Below are 23,089 nucleotides of genomic sequence, written 5' to 3'. Positions count from 1 at the left end.
TATACACACATATATATGCTGTATAAACACACATATATATGCTGTATAAACACACATATATATGCTGTATACACACACATATATATGCTGTATAAACACACATATCTATGCTGTATACACACATATATATGCTGTATACAAACATATATATGCTGTATACACACACATATATATGCTGTATAAATACACATATTTATGCTGTATAAACACATATATATGCTGTATAAACACACATATATATTGTGTATACACACATATATATGCTGTATAAACACACATATATATGCTGTATAAACACACATATATATTCTGTATACACACATATATGATGTATACACACATATATATGCTGTATAAACACACATATTTATGCTGTGTACACGCACATATATATGCTGTATACACACATATATACATGTTGTATAAACACATATATAAGCTGTATAAACACACATATATATGCTGTATACACACATATATATATGCTGTATACACACATATATACATGCTGTATAAACACACATATATATGCTGTATAGACACACATATATATTCTGTATACACACATATATATGCTGTATAAACACACATATATATGCTGTATAAACACACATATATATGCTGTATACACACACATATATATGCTGTATAAACACACATATCTATGCTGTATACACACATATATATGCTGTATACAAACATATATATGCTGTATACACACACATATATATGCTGTATAAATACACATATTTATGCTGTATAAACACATATATATGCTGTATAAACACACATATATATTGTGTATACACACATATATATGCTGTATAAACACACATATATATGCTGTATAAACACACATATATATTCTGTATACACACATATATGCTGTATACACACATATATATGCTGTATAAACACACATATTTATGCTGTGTACACGCACATATATATGCTGTATACACACATATATACATGTTGTATAAACACATATATAAGCTGTATAAACACACATATATATGCTGTATACACACATATATACATGTTGTATAAACACACATATATATGCTGTATACACATATATATACATGTTGTATAAACACATATATATATATTCTGTATACACACATATATATGCTGTATAAACACACATATATATGCTGTATACACACATATATACATGTTGTATAAACACACATATATATGCTGTATACACATATATATACATGTTGTATAAACACATATATATATATTCTGTATACACACATATATGCTGTATACACACATATATATGCTGTATAAACACACATATTTATGCTGTGTACACGCACATATATATGCTGTATACACACATATATACATGTTGTATAAACACATATATAAGCTGTATAAACACACATATATATGCTGTATACACACATATATACATGTTGTATAAACACATATATAAGCTGTATAAACACACATATATATGCTGTATAAACACACATATATATGCTGTATAAACACACATTTATATGCTCTATACACACACATATATATGCTGTATACACACATATATATGCTGTATAAACACATATATATGCTGTATACACACATATATATGCTGTATAAACACACATATATATGCTGTATACACATATATATGTATGCTGTATACACACATATATACATGTTGTATAAACACATATATATGCTGTATAAACACACATATATATGCTGTATACACACATATATATATGCTGTATACACACATATATACATGCTGTATAAACACACATATATATGCTGTATAGACACACATATATATTCTGTATACACACATATATATGCTGTATAAACACACATATATATGCTGTATAAACACACATATATATGCTGTATACACACACATATATATGCTGTATAAACACACATATCTATGCTGTATACACACATATATATGCTGTATACAAACATATATATGCTGTATACACACACATATATATGCTGTATAAATACACATATTTATGCTGTATAAACACATATATATGCTGTATAAACACACATATATATTGTGTATACACACATATATATGCTGTATAAACACACATATATATGCTGTATAAACACACATATATATTCTGTATACACACATATATGCTGTATACACACATATATATGCTGTATAAACACACATATTTATGCTGTGTACACGCACATATATATGCTGTATACACACATATATACATGTTGTATAAACACATATATAAGCTGTATAAACACACATATATATGCTGTATACACACATATATACATGTTGTATAAACACACATATATATGCTGTATACACATATATATACATGTTGTATAAACACATATATATATATTCTGTATACACACATATATATGCTGTATAAACACACATATATATGCTGTATAAACACACATATTTATGCTGTGTACACGCACATATATATGCTGTATACACACATATATACATGTTGTATAAACACATATATAAGCTGTATAAACACACATATATATGCTGTATACACACATATATACATGTTGTATAAACACATATATAAGCTGTATAAACACACATATATATGCTGTATAAACACACATATATATGCTGTATACACACACATATATATTCTGTATACACACATATATATGCTGTATACACACATATATATGCTGTATACACACATATATATGCTGTATACACACACATATATATTCTGTATACACACATATATATGCTGTATACACACATATATACATGTTGTATAAACACATATATAAGCTGTATAAACACACATATATATGCTGTATAAACACACATATATATTCTGTATACACACATATATATGCTGTATACACACATATATATGCTGTATACACACACATATATATGCTGTATAAACACACATATATATGCTCTATACACACACATATATATGCTGTATACACACATATATATGCTGTATAAACACATATATATGCTGTATACACACATATATATGCTGTATAAACACACATATATATGCTGTATACACATATATATGTATGCTGTATACACACATATATACATGTTGTATAAACACATATATATGCTGTATAAACACACATATATATGCTGTATACACACATATATATATGCTGTATACACACATATATACATGCTGTATAAACACACATATATATGCTGTATAGACACACATATATATTCTGTATACACACATATATATGCTGTATAAACACACATATATATGCTGTATAAACACACATATATATGCTGTATACACACACATATATATGCTGTATAAACACACATATCTATGCTGTATACACACATATATATGCTGTATACAAACATATATATGCTGTATACACACACATATATATGCTGTATAAATACACATATTTATGCTGTATAAACACATATATATGCTGTATAAACACACATATATATTGTGTATACACACATATATATGCTGTATAAACACACATATATATGCTGTATAAACACACATATATATTCTGTATACACACATATATGATGTATACACACATATATATGCTGTATAAACACACATATTTATGCTGTGTACACGCACATATATATGCTGTATACACACATATATACATGTTGTATAAACACATATATAAGCTGTATAAACACACATATATATGCTGTATACACACATATATATATGCTGTATACACACATATATACATGCTGTATAAACACACATATATATGCTGTATAGACACACATATATATTCTGTATACACACATATATATGCTGTATAAACACACATATATATGCTGTATAAACACACATATATATGCTGTATACACACACATATATATGCTGTATAAACACACATATCTATGCTGTATACACACATATATATGCTGTATACAAACATATATATGCTGTATACACACACATATATATGCTGTATAAATACACATATTTATGCTGTATAAACACATATATATGCTGTATAAACACACATATATATTGTGTATACACACATATATATGCTGTATAAACACACATATATATGCTGTATAAACACACATATATATTCTGTATACACACATATATGCTGTATACACACATATATATGCTGTATAAACACACATATTTATGCTGTGTACACGCACATATATATGCTGTATACACACATATATACATGTTGTATAAACACATATATAAGCTGTATAAACACACATATATATGCTGTATACACACATATATACATGTTGTATAAACACACATATATATGCTGTATACACATATATATACATGTTGTATAAACACATATATATATATTCTGTATACACACATATATATGCTGTATAAACACACATATATATGCTGTATACACACATATATACATGTTGTATAAACACACATATATATGCTGTATACACATATATATACATGTTGTATAAACACATATATATATATTCTGTATACACACATATATGCTGTATACACACATATATATGCTGTATAAACACACATATTTATGCTGTGTACACGCACATATATATGCTGTATACACACATATATACATGTTGTATAAACACATATATAAGCTGTATAAACACACATATATATGCTGTATACACACATATATACATGTTGTATAAACACATATATAAGCTGTATAAACACACATATATATGCTGTATAAACACACATATATATGCTGTATAAACACACATTTATATGCTCTATACACACACATATATATGCTGTATACACACATATATATGCTGTATAAACACATATATATGCTGTATACACACATATATATGCTGTATAAACACACATATATATGCTGTATACACATATATATGTATGCTGTATACACACATATATACATGTTGTATAAACACATATATATGCTGTATAAACACACATATATATGCTGTATACACACATATATATATGCTGTATACACACATATATACATGCTGTATAAACACACATATATATGCTGTATAGACACACATATATATTCTGTATACACACATATATATGCTGTATAAACACACATATATATGCTGTATAAACACACATATATATGCTGTATACACACACATATATATGCTGTATAAACACACATATCTATGCTGTATACACACATATATATGCTGTATACAAACATATATATGCTGTATACACACACATATATATGCTGTATAAATACACATATTTATGCTGTATAAACACATATATATGCTGTATAAACACACATATATATTGTGTATACACACATATATATGCTGTATAAACACACATATATATGCTGTATAAACACACATATATATTCTGTATACACACATATATGCTGTATACACACATATATATGCTGTATAAACACACATATTTATGCTGTGTACACGCACATATATATGCTGTATACACACATATATACATGTTGTATAAACACATATATAAGCTGTATAAACACACATATATATGCTGTATACACACATATATACATGTTGTATAAACACACATATATATGCTGTATACACATATATATACATGTTGTATAAACACATATATATATATTCTGTATACACACATATATATGCTGTATAAACACACATATATATGCTGTATAAACACACATATTTATGCTGTGTACACGCACATATATATGCTGTATACACACATATATACATGTTGTATAAACACATATATAAGCTGTATAAACACACATATATATGCTGTATACACACATATATACATGTTGTATAAACACATATATAAGCTGTATAAACACACATATATATGCTGTATAAACACACATATATATGCTGTATACACACACATATATATTCTGTATACACACATATATATGCTGTATACACACATATATATGCTGTATACACACATATATATGCTGTATACACACACATATATATTCTGTATACACACATATATATGCTGTATACACACATATATACATGTTGTATAAACACATATATAAGCTGTATAAACACACATATATATGCTGTATAAACACACATATATATGCTGTATACACACACATATATATTCTGTATACACACATATATATGCTGTATACACACACATATATATGCTGTATAAACACATATATATGCTGTATAAACACACATATATATGCTGTATACACACACATATATATGCTGTATACACACATATATATGCTGTATACACACACATATATATGCTGTATAAACACATATATATGCTGTATAAACACACATATATATGCTGTATACACACACATATATATGCTGTATACACACATATATATGCTGTATACACACACATATATATGCTGTATAAACACATATATATGCTGTATAAACACACATATATATGCTGTATACACACACATATATATGCTGTATACACACATATATATGCTGTATAAACACATATATATGCTGTATACACACATATACATGTTGTATAAACACATATATATGCTGTATAAACACACATATATATGCTGTATACACATATATTTATACATGTTGTATAAACACATATATATGCTGTATACACACACATATATATGCTGTATAAACACATATATATGCTGTATAAACACACATATATATGCTGTATACACACATATATATGCTGTATAAACACATATATATGCTGTATACACACATATACATGTTGTATAAACACATATATATGCTGTATAAACACACATATATATGCTGTATACACATATATTTATACATGTTGTATAAACACATATATATGCTGTATACACACACATATATATGCTGTATAAACACATATATATGCTGTATAAACACATATATATGCTGTATAAACACATATATATGCTGTATAAACACATATATATATGCTGTATACACACACATATATATGCTGTATACACATATATATACACATGTTGTATAAACACATATATATGCTGTATACACACATATATATGCTGTATACACACATATATATATGCTGTATACACACATATATATATGCTGTATACACATATATATACACATGTTGTATAAACACATATATATGCTGTATAAACACACATATACATGTTGTATAAACACATATATATGCTGTATACACACATATATATATGCTGTATACACACATATATACATGTTATATAAACACATATATATGCTGTATACACACATATATACATGTTGTATAAACACATATATATGCTGTATACACACATATATATATGCTGTATACACACATATATACATGTTATATAAACACATATATATGCTGTATACACACATATATACATGTTATATAAACACATATATATGCTGTATACACATATATATACATGTTGTATAAACACATATATATGCTGTATACACATATATATACATGTTGTATAAACACATATATATGCTGTATACACATATATATACATGTTGTATAAACACATAACGCAATTGATCAACCCTCGTGCCCTGGACGGACATTCTTCGCTGGATACTCAATGGACTCCTGGGGGAAGTGGAGGATTGTGTGTTTGTTGATGTTGTCAGTCGAGGATGTTAAAGATTTATACACATTTGGATTTATGATTACTGGTTTCCTGCTGTTTGGAGTTGGAGGATATTGAGGCTGTACAACCCACAATTTGGCTGTTTGGATTCGCCATTGAGACGCACCAGCAAAGACTTCAAGGCAGGCGGAAACATTAAGAGTCTGCCTGACCCAAACAGTTTTGTTATCTCAATCTGGCTCCCCTGTGCTGGCCTTGGCTGCCAGCTGCAGCTTCTCCTGGATGTTATGTAAATAAGACGCTCTGCCCCATGTGCTCCCTCCCCTTCCTGAGGACTCCTGTGGAAACTGTTTAGGCTGGCTGATAAACTTTCCATCGCATTATCAAGGACAATGGCCTCTGAGACAGTGCTTCATGGACTTACTTTCACACACACACACACACACACACACACACACACACACACACACACACACACACACACACACACACACACATGCTCAATGATTAACATACACAACTCCCACACCTCCTCTACGGTCCCAATGCTTGATGGTGTGTGTATGTGTTGCTTTTTCTTTTAATAAGATGCTTTTCTTTTTTCTTGCTTTTTTCTTTGCACTAATAACATTTGCACAAATATCATCATAGTACAATATAATGTAAATTATCCACATACCCTATATTTCTTATTGGTTTAGTCTGCTCAGTTAAATTTATTTTTACTTTATTGTTAAATGTACAAATATGTTTTTATTTAGTTTACTGATGTTTATTATTACTATTATTATTATTTACCTTACTCTTCATACTGTAGATTTGTATATAGCTGATGTTTATTCTCTATTTTTATTCTATTCTATTTGCTTGTTTTTCCTTTAATTGTTTACATATCTTCTTTTATACTGCACGCTGTTGCAACACAATAATTTCCCAAATTGGAATGAATAAAGTATCTATCTATCTATCTATCTATCTATCTATCTATCTATCTATCTATCTATCTATCTATCTATCTATCTATCAATCTTTGTGCTGAGGTTTTTCACCTCCTCTCCCCTAATGTAGTATTTCTTCTGTCATTCTACCCTTATCAAATAGATTTGTCTTATTAATGCTTCACTAGGAGGAAAACTTACTCATATTCAAATGGTCTATTAAGACCTATTACCACTGTATAACCCTTATTATTTCCTCTCAGATGAAAGTTTTTTATCCAAGTTAAATAATAGACCTTAAAATATTCCCATTAATTTATAGACGATCGAACGGCTTTTTAAATGCTTCCTCTTAGAGGAAAGCTTATCCATGTTTCTGATCTTATTAACGCTTCACTAGGAGGAAAACTTAGTCATATTCAAATGGTTTATTAAGACCTATTACCACTGTATCAACCTTAATATTTCCTCTCAGATGAAAGTCTTTTAAAGATCTGTTATCATTCATTATATCAATCGTTCTGTTCTTAGCTATATTTTTAAATGCCTCCTCTTAGAGGAAAGTTTATCCATGTTTTGAAGCATCAAAGTTCCCGTTATTTAGCATGAATAAGCTGGTGATGTGCAGCTGTGTGACCCCCTGTTCTGCTCCGATGCCTCTCAGTAATGCCCCATAATGCATTGCTCTGCCTCTTCACCTTAGAAAACCAAACCAAACTGCAGCCTGAGCTGCATCATCATCATCTTCTCACAGGTCAGTGAAACACAAGCAGAGCTCAGACAAACGCTCATAGAAACAACACGTTTAATGTGCTACATCATGGAAATATAAAAGTATCATCAAAATAGTCTTTCACATATAAATTCTGAACATCTCATAACTCGTTTGAAAAAATAAACTACATAAACAAACCAGCTGTACAAAAGTTTAAAAAAAACTACGTGTAAAAGAAGCATATTTCTGCTTTTAGAAGAAGGTTTCAGGGAAAACAGAAGCAGGCGGAGCTAAGAGACACGTTAAAACTCTCTCAGTGCGGTACGAGGTACTAATGTCAGGAAGATTTGGACGAAGCTCGTGTTCACAGACAGAAACGTCTGAAACCTTGGACAGGAGAAGCCTTTTCTTCACATGATGCGGCTCATCTTTATGATGGAATCAAGTGTTACTCAGCAGGGATAGAAGATGTTGGGCTCATCTCTTTGACGTTGGGCTCATCTGTTTGATGTTGGGCTCATCTCTTTGATGTTGGGCTCATCTCTTTGACGTTGGGCTCATCTCTTTGATGTTGGGCTCATCTCTTTGACGTTGGGCTCATCTCTTTGATGTTGGGCTCATCTCTTTGATGTTGGGCTCATCTCTTTGATGTTGGGCTCATCTCTTTGACGTTGGGCTCATCTCTTTGATGTTGGGCTCATCTCTTTGATGTTGGGCTCATCTCTTTGATGTTGGGCTCATCTCTTTGACGTTGGGCTCATCTCTTTGATGTTGGGCTCATCTGTTTGATGTTGGGCTCATCTCTTTGACGTTGGGCTCATCTGTTTGATGTTGGGCTCATCTCTTTGACGTTGGGCTCATCTCTTTGATGTTGGGCTCATCTCTTTGATGTTGGGCTCATCTCTTTGACGTTGGGCTCATCTCTTTGACGTTGGGCTCATCTCTTTGACGTTGGGCTCATCTCTTTGACGTTGGGCTCATCTCTTTGACGTTGGGCTCATCTCTTTGACGTTGGGCTCATCTCTTTGATGTTGGGCTCATCTCTTTGATGTTGGGTTCATCTCTTATCTATCCCTTCCTGGAAGCTGGAAGGACGAGTGTGAGAATAACCCAAAACCATTGCCACACATTCAGCTTTGACAGTCATTTTGGCAAATGCTTATTATTACATCAAATGTTCCCTTTTGTTTTCCCATAAATAAATAAAATCACACACATGCACCCAGAGCTGTGGCACCCAGCTCGTGCACAGGTGCACAGATCTGTTCCTGAGTCCGAATACGCTTTGAAAGGTCAACAAACACAGAAAAACCAGCTATGACACAACTAAATAAATATGAATGGCTCCTTTAAAAAGGTAATAAGTTAAAGCACAACAAAACAAACGACTCTCTACCTGAGATCTTTCTCACAGCTTGACATCACCACCCCCCCCCCAGTCTTTGGAATACTCTTCTTTTGGTGCTGTGCTCATTGGATCAGGAAACGCTCCCTCTGTGCCTCGCTGGCAGAATGGGGAGTTTTATTTGGCGACACCGGTGTTCTTGGTGGATAATGTCCTCATGGGATCGGTCCTCAGTGGCCCTCCGTCTTCACGGCCGGCTGCTTGTGCAGGTGCACCACGCTGGCCCTCTCCTGATAGGCCAGCGGAGGGCTGAGGTGTGACGGGGACACGGCGGACTGGACCATGGCCGGAGCGCTGATGGCTGCCGTCAGAGCTTTCAGCAGCACGGTGGCCTCCTTCTGGTCCTCCTTGCCTTCGCCCTCCAGCGTGCGGGCCAGCCAGCGCTCCACGGCGTCGCCCACCTGGGAGGCCGAGGCCGTCTCCGCCAGCGTGTCCGCCTCCTGGCTGGCGTCGAAGCGCTCCACCATCTCCTTCATGTGCAGGTTGGCGGCGGTGCCGGGGCTGGCCGGGCAGCAGCTGCGCTGGTGGATGCAGAGCGAGAAGCGGTGGAAGAAGGCCTGGGCGCACAGCGGGCAGCGGTAGGGCCGCTCGCGGCTGCTGTGGAGCCGGCGGTGCAGCTTCAGGTGGATGTACTGCGTGAACTTGGTGTTGCACAGCTTGCACTGGTAAGGCTTCTCCCCGGAGTGCAGCCGCAGGTGTGTTTTCAAGTTGCTGGTGCTGCTGAAGCGTTTGTGACACACCTGAAAGATAAGAAGTCAAAGGTCACATGACATGATTACAAAGCTGGTTAGAGGCTGTTCAGAACTGTGACATCATGACTGTGATGAGTGGCTCAGTGACTCCATAGCCTCTTTCACACTGAGGAAGAACCCGCGTTTAATTCGCGAATTTAGCGTGTCCGCTGTTCCTTTCACACTGCTGACCCGGGCTGCCGCGTCAACTCGACTCGCCATTCGACCCGCGTCGGACCCTAGGTTTTTTGCCGAGTTTGGTGTGAAAGCAATTGACGCGGTCGGACGTGGGCGTGGCGTGAGGAGTTTAAAAGACAGAATGGACAGCTGATTCAGAACAACAGCGACAGGTGAGGACAAGTTTTACTCTGCAAGTTTGAGACATTTTTGAAGATGGCCAACTGGGGAGACAAGGCGGTCCACGAGCTCCTCAGCCTCCGAGCAGAGGACGTTATTTACCGCCACATGTCGGGGACGGTGAAAGATGGACCTCTGCTGGAAGGGCTGGCGAGAAAGATGGGAGAGCGCGGTTTCCCACGCAGTAAGACGCAGGTGACCAACAAACTGAAGGCCGTGAGGAAAAAGTTCCATGCGGTTAATGACCACAACGGCAGGAGTGGCAGAGGGCAGACTGGCCATATTTTGACATGTGCCACGCCATCTGGGGAGAAAGCCCCTCTGTATTTAACCCTACCTCTGACGCATGGCTTGTGCCTATGTCACGCCCAGCATTTTATGTGTTTCCTGTGACGCTCTGCCACAAGGCCACGCCCCCTGAACTCGGCTTCAGGTGGCATGGATCACCAACACGCCAAGCGTTCACATTGCTTGACGCGGGACAAAGTGGCAATTTGGAGCCGCGATGGTAGCGGGTCTCAGTGTGAATGAACAGCCTGTGAGTCACAGATCACCTACATGAGTGTTTTCTGTGCCTCTCAAACATCTCAGCAGATGTGAGGGAGGGTTTCTGATGTACCTGACACTCGTGGGGTTTCTCCCCGGTGTGGACCAGGTGATGCTTCTGGAGGTGGGCCAGCTGGGTGAAGCTCTTCTTGCAGATGTCACACTGGAACGGCCTCTCGCCGCTGTGCACTCTGAGGTGGACCTGGAGTCAGAAAGAACGATTAAAGAAAGTTCTGCTGGCAGACGATGGCTGGGACTGGTTTGTCCCAGCCATCGTTTTGGTTGGAACTTTGTGTGAAACTCTGAAATGAAGCCGGTACCTTCAGGTTTGACAGCTGTCCGAAGGTCTTGGAGCAGATGTTACATTCGTACTTGATCTTCCCGTTCTGCTTCTTCAGCGGGTACGGCAGGGATCTGTGGCCGGGCCCGTTGCGCGGCGCCGCGCCGCCCTTGGCCGTGGCCACGCTGAGGTTCATGGCCTCCTCGCAGCCGGAGAAGGTCTGATCCCGGGACTGATGGTGGCTGCTGGGCTTGGCAGGCGGAGACAGCTCCGGGGTGGCGGGCGCCCCCCTTGGTGGCGAAATGTTCGGGGTCAGTTCTTTCAGGCCCCCTTGTGGAGGAGACGGAGCGTAGGGGAGGGACACCGGGAGCAGGTTGGGTGGGCCGATGGGGGGGTAGGGGAGGCCATCGGTGCCCAGGTAGCTGCCGTACCGAACGGATCCTCTTGAGGACAACATCCCAGGAAACGGGGGAGAATAGGACGGGAGGAGGAGGCGGGGATAGTGCGGGCCGTAGGGAGGGAGGAACTGGTAGGCGGACTGGAGAGGTCTGGACTGAGGGTACAGGGGGTAGGAGGAGACCAGGCCCTCCCTGTGGCCATAGAGGCCGTGCAGGTGGAGGGGCAGGTTTCTGTGTGGGGCGGGCAGGGAGGGGTGTTGCTCCGGTAAATAAGGAGGATTCACCCCTAGGCTGGGCTCCCTGTGCTGGGGGCAGGGAAGGACCCCCCGGCCCTCTGCATCCTGGCCCTCCTTCTCCATCTTTCTGCTGAAGTCCATTATCTGGTCATTGGGCGTGTCAGGCGGCGTGTCTCTCTCCAGCACCTCCACGTCAATCTTCTCCTCGGTGGCCTCCTTCACCTCCTCCTTGGTTCTGTCTCTGAGCCAGTTCTGCTGAGGTAGCTGCTGTTTGGGATGCTCCTGCTCCTCATGCCCGAGCTCTGAAAGAGAAGAAACCAACCAGGGTTCAGTTAGAGACCAACCAGGGTTCAGTTAGAGACCAACCAGGGTTCAGTTAGAAACCAACCAGGGTTCAGTTAGAAACCAACCAGGGTTCAGTTAGAGACCAACCAGGGTTCAGTTAGAAACCAACCAGGGTTCAGTTAGAAACCAACCAGGGTTCAGTTAGAAACCAACCAGGGTTCAGTTAGAAACCAACCAGGGTTCAGCTAGAAACCAACCAGGGTTCAGCTAGAAACCAACCAGGGTTCAGTTAGAAACCAACCAGGGTTCAGTTAGAGACCAACCAGGGTTCAGTTAGAGACCAACCAGGGTTCAGTTAGAGACCAACCAGGGTTCAGTTAGAGACCAACCAGGGTTCAGTTAGAGACCAACCAGGGTTCAGTTAGAGACCAACCAGGGTTCAGTTAGAGACCAACCAGGGTTCAGTTAGAGACCAACCAGGGTTCAGTTAGAGACCAACCAGGGTTCAGAGAAGACTTCAGACATGCGGGACGTCAGCTGACACAAGCCCCGCCCCCTGATGGTAAATGATAGTAGTTTCACTTTTGACATGACTTGTAAGTCATTCATTAAGTTTCTGTTTGTCAGTCTGAGTGATTTCTGAGTGGGAGGAAGGTTGGGGGGGAAGTGCGTGGGAGTCCATGTGAGAAACATTCAGTTTCATCCTGAAACCTTTTCTGGGTATCGTGTCTTACCGCTGACCACAAGAAAAAAACACCGCCCCTTCCCTTTCTCTGCTTTTTCTCTTCTTCTTCTCTAGCCTTAACCCTTTAGCTAGTAAACCCCTTAAATCGTGTAAATTCTCTGCGTTGATGTTTGTTTTGGGGCAATCTGCTGGTTTCCTTAGCTAGGAAAGTGTTTTTGAACTATATGAATGAATTTGATTATTTTGTAAATAATTATGATTACAATTAATTGAATTCCAAATTGGCTTGAATTGGACTTTATTATTTAAGTGCCTTGAGATGATATTTGTTGTATTTGGCGCTATATAAATAAAACTGAATTGAAAGACCTGCAGGAGTCACCTCTGACTGACTGGGAGCAGCGTGATCGTGAGTCACCTGTGAACGCTGACATGTCCGGTGGATCCGGTTAGCATGAGTCATCAGGTTTGCTTTCATTGTTCAGAGGAGGGGAGCATAATGATAAATATGATTATGATGCGTGATGATGTTGTATAATTAGATGAAAACAAGTGAGTCACACGCTGACTTTGACCAGGCCTCAGATACCTGCTCTCTGCTCATAATGCAGCATCAGGTGACCCAGGGGCTCAGCTAGGGTATTTTCAGTGGTGCCAAGGCCCCACCGTGAGATAGCTCAGCACCCCCTGGCTCAGCACATTTTTAAAATATTATATTATGCAAAAACACATTTTTTTTGCTCAAGGATGCATTATTTTAGTGACCATTTTATTTATTTTCTAGCATTTGTTTTTGTTTTAACTCTTTACTCCCAAAATAAATGCTGCGTTATCTTCAGTATCTGTCTCAGGCTCTCTGGTATCCCTGTCGAGCCACAGTCTTTTGAAATGAAGAGGTCAAAATTGAATGTTGTAGGGGAAAACACTACTCAAAGCAAAACTAATACGGCTCCAAAATTTATAAATGTACTAGTTCGCCTCAATTAGTGAGAAATAATGTGCCTCTGTGAGCACTGGGGGCTGGGCCCCCCTAAAGACCAGATCCTTAAACCTGGAGTTTAACCTGTGTGGGCTGGAGTTTAACCTGTGTGGGCTGGAGTTTAACCTGTGTGAGCTGGAGTTTAACCTGTGTGGGCTGGAGTTTAACCTGTGTGAGCTGGAGTTTAACCTGTGTGAGCTGGAGTTTAACCTGTGTGGGCTGGAGTTTAACCTGTGTGGGCTGGAGTTTAACCTGTGTGGGCTGGAGTTTAACCTGTGTGAGCTGGAGTTTAACCTGTGTGAGCTGGAGTTTAACCTGTGTGGGCTGGAGTTTAACCTGTGTGAGCTGGAGTTTAACCTGTGTGGGCTGGAGTTTAACCTGTGTGGGCTGGAGTTTAACCTGTGTGAGCTGGAGTTTAACCTGTGTGGGCTGGAGTTTAACCTGTGTGGGCTGGAGTTTAACCTGTGTGAGCTGGAGTTTAACCTGTGTGGGCTGGAGTTTAACCTGTGTGGGCTGGAGTTTAACCTGTGTGAGCTGGAGTTTAACCTGTGTGGGCTGGAGTTTAACCTGTGTGAGCTGGAGTTTAACCTGTGTGAGCTGGAGTTTAACCTGTGTGAGCTGGAGTTTAACCTGTGTGGGCTGGAGTTTAACCTGTGTGAGCTGGAGTTTAACCTGTGTGGGCTGGAGTTTAACCTGTGTGGGCTGGAGTTTAACCTGTGTGGGCTTCCCTGGAAGGTGGGAGGATTCCTCTGACCGTTACAGGCAGAAGCAGCTTCCAACCTGCTGCTGTTTCTCTTTTAAACTAAAGAATCAGCCCCTCTCATCCCCTCACACACTGCAAATTATTTGGTTCTTACCAAGAAAAAAACCCTTACATTTAGAAGTGCTAGATATTTTTTCTTGTTTTAAGAATTAATTTCTTATTTTAAGTCTACAACTTAACAGTATAATCTTATATCAAGCAAAACTTTACTTTTTTGTCTCAAACAGGCAGGGAATCATAAAATGAGACAATTAACACTTAAAATCAGATGTATTACGTTTCTCCTCCAAAGTCTCATCAAAATAAATCTTGTTTTGAGATTCAATAACAAACTCAACGTGCTTGATTCAAGAGTCACACAGAAAATATCTGAAAACACACTTTGTTCCTTGGATTTTAAGCATATGACACATGTTTGTTCACAAAACTGCCTTTGTTCAATCTAGAAACAAGACTCCTACAATCTTAATTTAAGAAATCTTGCCAAGTCAAATTATCTTGCTGCATGGACAGATTTTTTTCACTTGTTTTGAGTACCTTTTCCCTGAGTTTTAGTTTTTTATCTTGTTTGAAGACCCCTATTTTTTGCAGTGCAGGGACTCTGAGACTCTGGTTCAGCACAGATCTGAATCCGAGTAAGAAACAGGGAGTGTTGTGAGTCAGTGCTGCATCACAGCGGAAAATCACTCCATCAGGCTCCCTGCTGCTCATTCAGAGAGATGGTTTTATCCCAGCTCAACATTAATAAACAGAGTTTTCTGTCTTCTGAACAAAGTTTTCTGCCTTCTGAACAAAGTTTTCTGTCTTCTGAACAAAGTTTTCTGTCTTCTGAACAGAGTTTTCTGTCTTCTGAACAGAGTTTTCTGTCTTCTGAACAAAGTTTTCTGTCTTCTGAACAGAGTTTTCTGTCTTCTGAACAAAGTTTTCTGTCTTCTGAACAAAGTTTTGTGCCTTCTGAACAGAGTTTTCTGCCTTCTGAACAGAGTTTTGTGCCTTCTGAACAGAGTTTTCTGCCTTCTGAACAGAGTTTTCTGTCTTCTGAACAAAGTTTTCTGCCTTCTGAACAGAGTTTTCTGTCTTCTGAACAAAGTTTTCTGTCTTCTGAACAGAGTTTTCTGTCTTCTGAACAAAGTTTTCTGTCTTCTGAACAGAGTTTTCTGTCTTCTGAACAAAGTTTTCTGTCTTCTGAACAGAGTTTTCTGTCTTCTGAACAAAGTTTTCTGTCTTCTGAACAAAGTTTTCTGCCTTCTGAACAGAGTTTTCTGCCTTCTGAACAGAGTTTTCTGTCTTCTGAACAAAGTTTTCTGTCTTCTGAACAAAGTTTTCTGCCTTCTGAACAGAGTTTTCTGCCTTCTGAACAGAGTTTTCTGTCTTCTGAACAAAGTTTTCTGTCTTCTGAACAAAGTTTTCTGCCTTCTGAACAGAGTTTTCTGCCTTCTGAACAGAGTTTTCTGTCTTCTGAACAGAGTTTTTAAGCTGTCAGAGGGCTAAGGACGGGGCACTCACTGGGTCTGAGCTGGTCCTGCTGGCTGCACAGTCTCTGGGCGAACTCCTGGCTGTACCACACCAGCAGCTCCTGTTTGGGCTCCACGGGCCGGATGGTGTAGAAGTAGACGTCCCGGCCGTTCTGGCAGGCCACCAGGTTCTGCTCGGCCAGGGAGCGCGCCGGGTTGACGTAACGCATCCAGTTGCTCTTGTGGACATCGTAGCCATCGATGAAGTGTTGAAGCTGCCCGCCACTGTAAATCTGCAGAGGGGGGGGGGGACATGGTTACAAACATGGTTACAAACATGGTTAGATGTGGAGCAGACTGTGTGATATAAGTTAAACTCAACTTTAACTGTCTGAGAAAGTAAAGCACAAACAGAAAACATTTGTTACAGGATGTGAGATAAAGTTCAGTGTTTCTCCAGATAAAGTCTTTATATTCACCTCTGCCATGTACAGTTAGCCCTGCTGCTACGCTACCAGTGACAGCTCTGCCGGGAGTCCTACTCTGTGGTGTGAGTGTGTGTGACGGCGCCAGTGTTTTTGAGGTGTGAGCGGGGGGGCGTGGCCCGCTCATTCTTGCTCTCACTGCTGACTCATGATCTGATTAATGGCTGCACGCCACAGGCCTCGTTCATTCTGATTCTGATGCTTCCTCAGAACATGTAACGAAGAAAAGGAAGAAGAATGTGCCGCTCATTTAAAGAGACAGAAAGTGAAATGTAATGGGAGCTGGCAGCCAGCCAGCCAGCAGCATTCAGCAGCACGCCTCTGGCAGCACGTCTGCCTGCTATCTCACTCAGAATCTCTTTGGTGGACTTTCACAACACTGAAAAAAACAACTCATAAGATTTACTTACAAACCCTTTGTAAATATTTGCACTCAGATGATTCAACCCCTTAACGCCTGAATTTATATCGCTGTATATAAAAAAATGTTTTGTGTGTGTTTTAGCCTTTAAGTAGATGGTAAATAATGCTGAGATTATTAATTTCACTTTTGCACAAAAAATAAATAGAAATTTTGGTATGTTGCTTATTTGCAACAACAGACATAATGGTCAATAATAAGATAACAACAACACAGTAATATAACAGTGAAAAAACAATGTTTTTTTATTCATCCTTTTTTTAAACATATTTATTTATATAAAGGTTCCTGGGTCCGTAGTGAATATGGACTAACCGGCATTGGGGGAATAAAGATGCTCTCTCAGCTGGTTGATTGAGTCAAACGGTTTGTAGCATATATGCGACAATAGGCGTTAAAGGGTTTTAAGTAATATTTAATGCTGCAATATCAAGTAAATTTTACTTACCATAAAACAGTTTTGAAGATATTAAGTAACATTTACTTAATTACATCTAAGTTTTAAGTTGTATTTAGTTAAACAAATGAAGTAAAGTCTACTTGTTTTTCATAGGCAGGAACATCATTTTACTTTATTTTAAGTAAATTTTATATATCTGTAGTATTTGCTGTTATGAAGTAACTTAGTAGATTTTAACGATACACTTTCAGAGTAAAGTTTATGTACATACAACTATTAAACATTTAAATTGTATGAGGAAACCTGAGTAAAACTTACTCTTCCCCCATAATTCATGTATTACGTTAATAAAATGTTTCATTTTACTTAAGAAGCTCGAGTTCTTACTGAATCTTAAAAATACAAGTTAGAGATTATGACAGTTTACTTTTTTCAGTGTGCTGTGATCAGGCAGGAACACCCCCGACAGGTTTACAGGCAGCGAAGCCGGAAGGAAAACACGTAGGACGCTGGCAGAAACTCTTTTTGGGAGTTGACTCAGCTGAACAGAAAATTTCCTGAGTGACAAAAGCTGCAAACAGGATGGCAGAAGAAAAGAAAGGCCAGCCCTGAAGGAGGCGGGGAGAGGAGTCCCCTTCCAGGAAGGCTCTGACGACTGTCAATCTGCCCTTACTTCCTCTAGAAACTACCCCAAAAGCCCTGAGCCTGTGTGTGTTTTCTGTCTGACGTACGGACACAGACATGATGTGAAACCTGCAGCTCCCAGACTCTTCCCAGGGTCCCTGACTCAGCCGCAGTCTGACCCCCCACACTGAAAAAAATCAGTCTTACCAACTATATTTGTCTCTTTTCAAAATATCTCATTCCACTTAATATCAGACACAACTGCCTAACAAGTTCTATTTCAGCCAGATATAGGGACTTGTTTGAAGACAATACATCTTGAATATCTTGTTAAATGAAAAAGTCTTGAAAACAAATTGTTTTGAGTCGGATTTCATATGAAACAAGCTTTTTTTTTACATTTGAAGAGCTAATTTAAAGATCACTTTTATCTCAAAAGTCCTAAATATCACATTTTATTTCAAGAAATCTGGACAAGCCGATTTTCACTAGTTCCACTGGCAGATTTTTTTGCTTATTTCAAGCAAAAACGTCTTTTATTTGTTGTTGTTTTACTTATTTTTGGAGAGTTATTTATCTGATTTTTACTGATAATTATACATGGTTCAGTCTTTTTTTTAAAGGCGCAGTGTTTCCAACACACTTTGACATATTCTGCACAAACTGATGATGAAAATACAACCGGATCGTAGTAAAAATCAACAATTTAAGATAAGTATCTTAAAGCTAAACAGAATAAAGCTAATTTTGAGAAAGAATTGAGACAAGTTTCTTTAAAAAAATACAAAATGTTTCACTTGAAATGACATTTATGCAATTGTTATTGTTAAATACAGTTGTTCTAACTTCTTCAAAGGTGTAAATTTGTGTTTTAAAAAGTTGCGTAGAAAAGATCTCAAAAGTCCTAAATATCACATCTTATTTCAAGAAATCTTGACAAGCCGATTTTCACTAGTTCCATTGGAATATTTTTTTGCTTATTTCAAGCATAAACATCTTTTATTTGCTGTTTTTCTTACTTATTTTTGGAGGGGCATGTGTTGTGTAACCATGAGCCTGAGCCGTGTCTTACCCTCCAGAAGTATTTTCTGTTGGCCTGCTTGGGGACGCTGTCTTTGGTGTAGATGTCTCCCTGCAGGGGGCCGAAGCGGGTGCCCTGGGGGATGTACTCCTTGCTGAACACGCCCGTCACCTGGAAAACAGAACAAAGCGTCTCTGAGTCAAAGCTTCATGCTGGGAAGCTGAAACAGAAAGTCAACGTGTTTGGATGTAAGCAGCTCAGGATGTGGCCGAACTGGCTGCTGATGTCACGTTAACCCAGACAGCTCCACCTTAAACCCTCGATGTGACCCACTTTCCTGGCTCAGGACTTACAGGAATGAGGAGACTTACGCTCGCTGACCTACTCCACTGATCTCTGACCCGCTCTGAGGAGACACGAGTGTCCGTCTCAGGGGATTTTCACACTCTCGCTCTCTGAGCAGGTCGCTTCAGAACCTGAAATCCGTCTTCACAAAACGTCCCGCTGATGTGGAAATGAGTCACAGTGAGATTCCCCCCGGCCGGGCGTGCATCCCATCTACTGCTGCAGGGTGAGTGGGGTTCACCCCTCTGCAGAACAAAGCCCTGGTTTCTGACTCACTGTGGAGTCGGGGCTGATTTTATAATGAGTCCAAACTGCAGCGAGGACGCAGAGTAGCTGCTTTATCACAGAAAGTGGGCAGGCGTGGGGTCAAAACGCACCCAACACACACGCCACCGGGCATCTGCAGCACACACAGGGCCTCATGCCCCCCCCCACGTGCACACACGTGCACACACATGCACACACAAGCACACACATGCACACACATGCACACACGTGCACCTGCACACGCTGTCTTCCTGTCGTTCAGGGGTCAGAATTCAAACTGATTTAACTCAAACTGACTCAAACTTAAAGGTTTTAAAGGCCTTAAGAGTGAAGCTCAGGACAAAATAAAGAAGAATTCTGTTAAAAAGAAGCGTGCACGTGTGAGTGTGTGTGCACGTGTGTGCATGTGAGAGAGGATGTAATGAACCGGTCTGACAGGGACATTGTGCTTGGCCGGCGTTCCGTAACTAACGAGTCGCTGCGGCTCAACCGCTAACCGCTAACTTCAGCCAGGTTGGGAGGGGGGGTGTTGAAGAATGGAAGGAAGGAGTGAGGGGGGGTTCTCCTTCTTGTGGGCCCATCAGGTTGAAGCCTGCAGCCCAACGAAAGTTAATCATCTGGTTTTAACCTAAATCCCCCCCATCTCCCCCCCCGTCCTCCACCTTCTGTGCAGCCCATCTTAGAGGCACCCGTTGCTGACGCTCCATCTGCCACGTGCGCCCTTCGCCCCTCTCCGCCCCCGGTGGCACGCTCCACAGTGCGAGGCCAACCTGGAGAACCTCTCCCCTCAGAGCTGAAAGAAGCAGCCATGGGAGCTGAAAGAAGCGGCCGTGGGAGCTGAAAGAAGCGGCCGTGGGAGCTGAAAGAAGCGGCCGTGGGAGCTGAAAGAAGCGGCCGTGGGAGCTGAAAGAAGCGGCCGTGGAAGCTGAAAGAAGCGGCCGTGGGAGCTGAAAGAAGCGGCCGTGGGAGCTGAAAGAAGCGGCCGTGGGAGCTGAAAGAAGCGGCCATAAAGAAGCGGCCGTGGGAGCTGAAAGAAGCGGCCGTGGGAGCTGAAAGAGCGGCCGTGGGAGCTGAAAGAAGCGGCCGTGGGAGCTGAAAGAAGCGGCCGTGGGAGCTGAAAGAAGCGGCCGTGGGAGCTTTATCTGCAGTCGGTCCTGCAGCAGCACGGCTGCAGACGGAGGAGGAACAGATGAGAGTCTGAGAGCAGCAGAAGAGGAACGCTGAAAGCAGAAAGTGCTGCCTGAGTGAGGGCAGAAAGAGGAAGAGGACCCGACCACAGGCTGAGTGTCGAGAGAAAAAGTGAGTGTTTGCTCTTCCTCCGCCAAAAGGAAATCCGAGTGCAGCTGAAGCTCAGAGTCTGAGGAATGTGAGCTCAGTGACGTCACACTCAGACTGTTTAGCAGAATCTCTGCAGATTCCTGACAGCATGTTTGGAAAATGGATTCATGTGATGATGGTGAGTAGCTTCATGAAGGCTCAGATAACAGCTGGACTGCATGTGAGCAGCATCTGAGTGATGGTGCAGGAGCCCTGAAGGGCCTCTGACCTCAAGCTGCGAGTGGCCTCATGTCCACTGAGAGCCGTGCACACACACACACACATGCACATGCACATGCACACACACACACACACACACACACACACACACACACACACACACACACACACACACTCACTGAGGAAGCGATTACTCAGCAGATCTTTTGTCCCGTGTGCAGATGGCCGAATGTTGAGTAACAGAAATAATGTTTTAAAAGCTGAAACTTTAATCTGAAGCAGCATCAGACTGAGTCCCGGCCACCCGGGGGGGGCTTTACCTCGTTGTCCGTGCTGTAGTCGAAGGTGAGGTTCCGCGGGATGGAGGTCATGGCTTTGGGCAGGCTGAAGCTCAGGTCCGACACCTGATCCGGGACGATGTAGGTGCAGCTGAGGGCGAAGTCCACCTCCCTCCAGCCGCTCAGGTCTGCTGGGGGGCTCTCCAGCTTCATTCTGGATATATGTGTATAAGTATGGATCCGCTGGGATCAGCTGAGGCGTTTGGTTCCAGCTGCTTTGGTATGGAAGCACTTTGGTTTGGTTGGGATGTTTCCCTCTTCTTAGGTGCAGTGGTTAAAGCTCGAGATCTGGAAAAGAAAACAGGGTTTTAGTGCCTTCGTTGCTACAATTTCAATCTGAATATGATGTTCAGAAGAGAAGATCTTGTCATGTCTGTGGGTTTTTTGCCACGTTT

The 23,089-nt window shown here is 39.8% G+C and overlaps 1 protein-coding gene across 2 annotated transcripts; it reads right to left on the bottom strand.

Annotated features, from left to right (window-relative positions):
- Positions 1-9,261: 9,261 nt before the first annotated feature.
- On the bottom strand, positions 9,262-22,847 carry prdm1b (PR domain containing 1b, with ZNF domain). Of its 2 annotated transcripts, XM_075450073.1 has the most exons (6): positions 22,677-22,847; positions 20,299-20,418; positions 17,349-17,589; positions 12,537-13,432; positions 12,290-12,418; positions 9,262-11,322 (listed from the first exon to the last, which is right to left on the bottom strand). In XM_075450073.1, the coding sequence occupies exons 1-6, from the start codon at positions 22,845-22,847 to the stop codon at positions 10,753-10,755; spliced, it is 2,127 nt and encodes a 708-aa protein (XP_075306188.1). In that variant the 3' UTR covers positions 9,262-10,752. The 2 variants fall into 2 exon arrangements, with proteins under 2 accessions (XP_075306188.1, XP_075306189.1); XM_075450074.1 differs by lacking the exons at positions 20,299-20,418; positions 22,677-22,847 and adding an exon at positions 17,776-17,848.
- Between the last annotated feature and the right edge of the window lie 242 nt (positions 22,848-23,089).

This window comes from Odontesthes bonariensis, chromosome 18 (assembly GCF_027942865.1).
Source record: "Odontesthes bonariensis isolate fOdoBon6 chromosome 18, fOdoBon6.hap1, whole genome shotgun sequence".
Lineage (NCBI taxonomy): Eukaryota > Metazoa > Chordata > Actinopteri > Atheriniformes > Atherinopsidae > Odontesthes > Odontesthes bonariensis.
The sequence above is the reverse complement of the archived record's forward strand: the minus strand, read 5'-3'. Positions and strand labels throughout refer to the sequence as shown.

Bases quoted from the DNA above. Each gene is read 5' to 3' on its own strand.
- prdm1b (XM_075450073.1), bottom strand. From the start codon at position 22,847: ATGAAGCTGGAGAGCCCCCCAGCAGACCTGAGCGGCTGGAGGGAGGTG. The intron at 20,419-22,676 runs GTAAAGCCCCCC...TCTGTTTTCCAG, and splicing joins ACTACAGCACGGACAACGAG to GTGACGGGCGTGTTCAGCAA. The intron at 12,419-12,536 runs GTACCGGCTTCA...TTCTGACTCCAG, and splicing joins GACAGCTGTCAAACCTGAAG to GTCCACCTCAGAGTGCACAG.